This window comes from Lathyrus oleraceus, chromosome 6 (assembly GCF_024323335.1).
Source record: "Lathyrus oleraceus cultivar Zhongwan6 chromosome 6, CAAS_Psat_ZW6_1.0, whole genome shotgun sequence".
Taxonomy (NCBI): domain Eukaryota; kingdom Viridiplantae; phylum Streptophyta; class Magnoliopsida; order Fabales; family Fabaceae; genus Lathyrus; species Lathyrus oleraceus.
In genome coordinates, this window is record NC_066584.1 from 11,694,566 (window position 1) to 11,700,838 (window position 6,273).

General features: G+C 34.3%; 1 protein-coding gene across 2 annotated transcripts; it reads left to right on the forward strand.

Moving 5' to 3' along the window:
* The first annotated feature begins 3,451 nt into the window (after window positions 1-3,451).
* On the forward strand, window positions 3,452-4,955 carry LOC127097373 (uncharacterized protein At4g06744). 2 transcript variants are annotated; one of them, XM_051035872.1, is made up of 2 exons: window positions 3,452-4,532; window positions 4,600-4,726. In XM_051035872.1, the coding sequence occupies exons 1-2, from the start codon at window positions 3,653-3,655 to the stop codon at window positions 4,605-4,607; spliced, it is 888 nt and encodes a 295-aa protein (XP_050891829.1). In that variant the 5' UTR covers window positions 3,452-3,652; the 3' UTR covers window positions 4,608-4,726. The 2 variants fall into 2 exon arrangements, with proteins under 2 accessions (XP_050891829.1, XP_050891827.1); XM_051035870.1 differs by having other exon boundaries at window positions 3,453-4,955.
* Window positions 4,956-6,273: the final 1,318 nt, after the last annotated feature.

Sequence of the window (6,273 nt, forward strand, 5' to 3'; positions counted from 1 at the left end):
TGGCACCCCCTTTTTTTGTCTTTATTTTATTAGTTTCATTTTGGGGTTTCAAGCCCATTTGATTTTTTTTCCTTCTTACTAAACACCCCAATACTTGCATGCACCCTCCCTTCTATTTTAGTTTTTATACTTTTATTCATTAATTAATTATTTAAATGTTAATAACATAAAAAGCCAAATAAAATCAATCTTTTTTCCAAAACAAAAATCAATTACTTGATCAACATAAAGTCCTTTTCAAACTTAAGCGCTTCAAATCTTTTTCACAATAAAAAATAGACTAAAATGGACTAGTTAGACGTAATATTCAATCCTAGTCCTGAATACTTGGGTACAAGCTGTAATTAGCTTGCCCGCTCGAGTATTTGTCTTCCGCTTAAAATTCATCGAACGCGTTTCAAACCTTTCGCAATTAACTTGGATTAAAAAGGACTAGTTGGACGGAATATCCAATCCTAATCTCGAGTACTTGGGTACAAGCCGTAATTAGCTTGTCCGCTCGAGTATTTGTCTTCCACTTAAAATTCATCAAACGCGTTTCAAACCTTTCGCAACTAACTTGGATTAAAAATGACTAATTTGACGTAATATCCAATCCTAGTCTCAAATACTTGGGTACAAGCCGTAATTAGCTTGCTCGCTCGAGTATTTGTCTTCTGCTTAAAATTCTTCGAACGCGTTTCAAACCTTTCACAATTAACTTGGATTAAAAAGGACTAGTTAGACGTAATATCCAATCCTATTCTCGAATATTTGGATACAAGTCGTAATAGATTTCTCGTTCGAATATTTGTCTTCCACCTAAAAATAATCCAATCAATCAAACCTAGATTGTTCTGCCTTAGCGCGACCGAAAATATTTTCATAAACGAATGATATTTTATCCATTCTAACACGAAGCACAAACTAACGCTTCAATCCTTCCATGTGCGAGTAGTAAGCAATGGTGTCCGCTTGAATGCGATTAAAATACGATATGTGAGAATCCAGATCCTGTTTTATCCACTCTATTTCGATGGACTCACAATGTTCCATACTACTATGACTGGATAGCAAGCAATGTTTTTCTGCTTGAATGTGACCTAAGCAACCTTCTCTAAAATCGATCAACACAAATATTTTCTGCCCATAACTGCGTAGCTTTGAAACCATGAATAATTGGTCTCTGGGCACACGCCTTGGTCTTATATTCATCTTCCGTCAAAATATTTTCGCAAAAAATCGGATGAAAAAGGACATTGGGGTACACACTCCTTGAAACCTTGAATAATCGGCCCCGAGGCACACATATAGGTCTTACCGAGCATTCTTCATCCTCACAAAACATACTTAACCATTCAAACTTATTTTTTTCTCGCCCCCGAGCGATCGAAAACTTTTTTACAAACGAACAATATCTTATTCGTTCTACCACAATACAAACAAACGTTTAAGCCTCCTTTGCGAGCATACAAGCAATGTTTAACCACTAGAACGCGACATAAACATTCGTTCATTAAAATCAACTAATGAAAACCCAGATTTATGTAGCTTTGAATTCCTCATCACACTTGTGGATACGTATGAGCAAGACTCGCAATCTTGTCAAACACCCTAATAAAAACTTTTTTTTGCGCTAGTTTCTTTTTCCTTTCAAACTTTTTATAACTTGAAGAAAACAATAACGTTAATCTATCATTCCATTCGCAAATCTAACTAAATAGTTCATGTTGAGTACATCGGATGTGATTGGTGTTAATACCTTCCCCTCGCATAATCGACTCCCGAACCAGAATTTGGTTGCGACGATCATATTTTTTGTTCTTTAAGGGTTTTATCGATATTTTCTCTTTACTTTTGGAATAAATAAACTTCGATGGTGACTCTGTTATTATTTCGAGTACTCGTTACGCTCAATTATTTTTCGCGCCGCGACAGATCCCTACACAATGAGGTGTCAATGGAGTGACCATACTTCGAAGACATGATATCAACCCACGACCCAGAAGCATCCATCAAAAGATGCCATCTTTATTTAGCTAGAAGCACTAAATTTACCATCTGGAGATCTCTAACACCTAACCCAAAACCTTTTTAGGCTTACACACATCAGACCATCTCACCTAAAAGATCTTAGAATCCCCTTTCCAACCTGTCCAAAGGAACCTCCTCTGAATTCTAACTAATTTCTTCCATACTTTCACATGCTTCTTGAGGAACGAAAGTAAGAACACATGAATAACATTGAGAACATAATTAAAAAGGGTGACTCTACCCCCATAGACTCACATACGTATGATTCCAAGAGTAAAGTATCTTCCAAATCAATTAACTAGAGGTTCCCAAGTAGAATCCAACAAACTGTTGACACCTATTAGAATACAACAAAGGGAAGAGACTCAATCTTGCAATGGAGAAAATTCTCAACTAAGAGAAAACAAAAAGGGTCAACATTAACCCCAATCAGATCGCTCTTATGGAAATTAACCCCACGGTCCAAAGCTAACTAAAACTCCTCATAATCGCTTTAATAGACCACAAACTTTCAACAGAAGGATCTCCCAAGATTAAGGTATTATCGACATACTAAAGGTGAGAAGTTTCCAAATTAGATGATCTCACTCTAAACCCTAAGAAAAAGACTAAGGTCGGTGGCCATCTTGATCAATCCACTAAGGCTTTCAGCCATTAGGAGAAAGAGGAAAGGTGTTAAAGGGTCTCCCTATTTTAACCCCCTTTGGATCTTAATCTCTTGGATCGGAAAACCATTAACTAGCACGACCAGATTGCCACAAAATACACAAGCACTGATACAAAATCTCCATTTATCATTAAAATCGAATTTGACATAATCTAAGAAACTTCAGCTAACTGAATCATACACTTTCTCAAAATCATCTTTAAAAATAAAAGAAGCATTTTGTCAAGTTAATCAACACATTACACCATCAATCAACATTTCCCCTTTAAGAAAATTCAATTACTATTCTTTTTTAAAATAAAAATAAAAAGTCCACCCGATTGCATGCGGTTATAGCGGAGTAAATAAAATAACCCTAATGAACCTTATCACTTCTAAATATTGTGATATACCATTTGTCCTTAGCCACATTAGCAAGATATAATGTGACATAGAGAGAGATTTGAATAAAGTTATATATATATATATATATATATATATATATATATATATATATATATATATATATATATATATATATATATATATATATATATATATATATATATATATATATATATATATATATATATATATTGTTTTTTTTTAGGTTATTTGTTTATATATATGATCGTACATCCTCACCACAAGTGAAAATTTTGAGCAACTAATACAGAAAATTGACATTCTTTGTATCAAAGATAATACAAAAGAATTCATTCATGGAAAGTACTGTTATATTATATATATCATGTCCATATTCTAATATGACGTGCATGTGACGAAACCACAAACTAGTGCAACAGCTATAGTTATAATATATAACCAACCACAAACCATGTGAATATCACTTCTTTCTTTGGACTACTATCCACCCAAATCCCATTCATTTTGCTTATATACATACAAAACAAAAAAGCAACTTCAAACTTGGCCTAATTAACACACTTCACTTCTTTCTCAGTGCTGTTTTTGAATCAAAAAAGAAAAAGGATGAGTAGCATCTTTGCAAAATTATTGTTTTCAACTTTGTGCATGCTCTTTCTGCTCAAAACACACTCTTTAGTATTTGCAGACCAAAGACTTGCTATAGTGTATCCAGTGATCCAAAACTTCAAATCCATGATCACTTCAGATCCATTAGGTGTTACAAAATCATGGATAGGTTCTGATATATGCAACTACAAAGGCTTCTACTGTGATAATCCACCAGATAACAACTCAGCTATTGCTTTAGCTTCTATAGATTTCAATGGCTTTCATCTTAGTGCTTCAACACTTGATGGTTTTATCGATAAACTTCCTGATATTGCTCTTTTTCATGCAAATTCTAATAACTTCATTGGCACAATCACTTCTCAAATCACCAAACTTCCTTATCTTTATGAGCTTGATTTAAGCAATAACCGATTTTCAGGTCCTTTTCCTATAGCTGTTCTTGGCATGAACACTTTAACATTCTTGGATATAAGGTTCAATTTCTTCTCCGGTGGAGTTCCGCAACAGATCTTCACACAAAACCTTGAGATTCTTTTCATCAATAACAATCTTCTTACACAAAAGTTACCTGAAAATTTAGCTTCAAGTTCGATATTCTTACTCACTTTGGCTAACAACAAATTCGTCGGTCCGATACCGAGGAATCTTCCGAAAGCTTTGTCGAGTTTAACCGAAGTTGTTTTACTAAACAATGAGTTAACAGGCTGTTTGCCTCATGAGATAGGCTATTTTCAAGAGGCTGTAGTTTTTGATGTTGGAAATAATCAACTTACTGGTCCTTTACCGTTTTCTCTAAGCTGTCTTGAGAAAGTTGAGGTTGTTAATTTGGCTGGTAACATGTTTTATGGAATTGTTCCAGAAATTGTGTGTGCAGGTTTGGTGAACTTGGTGAATTTTTCATTGTCAGATAACTATTTTACTCATGTGGGACCTTTTTGTAGGATGTTGATTCAAAGAGGTGTTCTTGATGTTGGGAAGAATTGTATTCATGATCTTCCTTTTCAAAGATCAGTGATGGAGTGTGCTGATTTCTTTGCTAAACCAAAGATTTGTCCATTTATGTGGTTTCATAGTTTCTTTCCTTGTAAGTTTCCATTTCAAAACTCTCAAGTTTCTTCTATTCCTTAGATGTAATGTTTCTTCACATAAGATTTGTGTTGCAATTCTTTATCTGCTTTTTCTTTTTTTGGACCATGTGTAATGTTTAATGATTGGGTTGAACATTTTCTAGCTGTTTCTACATTTTATGTCAATGTATGCAAATGATAATAATTACTACAAATTATAAATTTTCTAAAAGCAATTTGTTTTCATAAAAGTATAGCAAATGATAACTCTATTATCTACTAGTGAGGACCAGTAAAATAATAGTCCAATTCTCTTTTGTGTATTGTGTGTCTATTCTTCTTATATTTTTTTTTCTTATATACTAATTTTGACCAGTTTTACATGAATGTTCATCAGAAAAAATTTAATGTGATTGTCCGATTCGTATGACCTCTTAATAGTGATTGAGAATCAGATTTGGTTGTCCAAATTTCAAACCATGATATCCTCAATCAATCATAAATGTGTCCTTTATAATATCTCAATCAGATATTGTATTGCGCTAGATTTCGACCAACATAACCAACTTGGTCAATAAACAGTTTCAACCAACCTTGTTCTTATGGACAAATCATTAATAGGGGCGAGCTCCTCTCGGTTCGAGTTGAATATATTCATTTCAGAACCTGACTCAAGAACTAAGACATGGACACAACCCCTCAAACATGAGTCATATAAGTGCAAAATGTTTTCCTAGAATATATCAAGAAATCAAACATACACATATCCTTAAGCATGAGCCATATAAGGGCAAAATGTTTTCCCATGGCATCCAGAAAATAGATATGTACACAATCTCTTAAGTATCAACCGTGTAAAGGCGAAATGCTTTCTTAAGATCGGTCAACGGTTATCAGACATGGCTCGAATGCTTTTTTTTCAGGCGAGTTTTCTCTAATTTTTTATGTGTGGCGGCCTCAGACCGTGCTCGACCAATGTCTGTTGGTCGCTTGACTGTTCCAATTCTCCTACTTCTTGAAGCCCTAATATGATACCCTAAAATCCAGTTGTCTTTCTTCTGTAAGTTAAAATCTATAAATAGCCTTCACCCTTTCTCATTTTTTTCATCTCTTCACTTTATCTTACAAATTTCCAACAATTATCTCTGCATCATTCTCCCTCTTCGGTCCTGAATCTTCAACAAACGCTCACGACAACATACAACACCTCATTTCTTTTGTTTTCCCTTTCTTCTTTTATGGTGTTTATTTGAGAGTGTGAGCAAATCACCAAATGTTAGCTACAATGACTTAATGTCTTCTTCCTCACGTTTTTGAATGAACCGAATTCAGCTTAGACCAATGGAGCTCATCTCACTGATTCATGATTTGCCTAGAAGAATAGGGTTGGGTTGAAATAGTTGATTGACTAGGTTGGTTATGCTACCAAGTCTAGTGCAGAGCAATATCTGATTGAGATACGATACAGAACACATTTATGACTCATTAGGATATCATGGTCTAAGATTTAGACAATCAGAGTTTAATTTCCAATCACCATTAAAAGAT

Excerpts from the sequence above, each read along its gene's own strand:
- LOC127097373 (XM_051035870.1), top strand. The coding sequence starts at position 3,653 with ATGAGTAGCATCTTTGCAAAATTATTGTTTTCAACTTTGTGCATGCTC.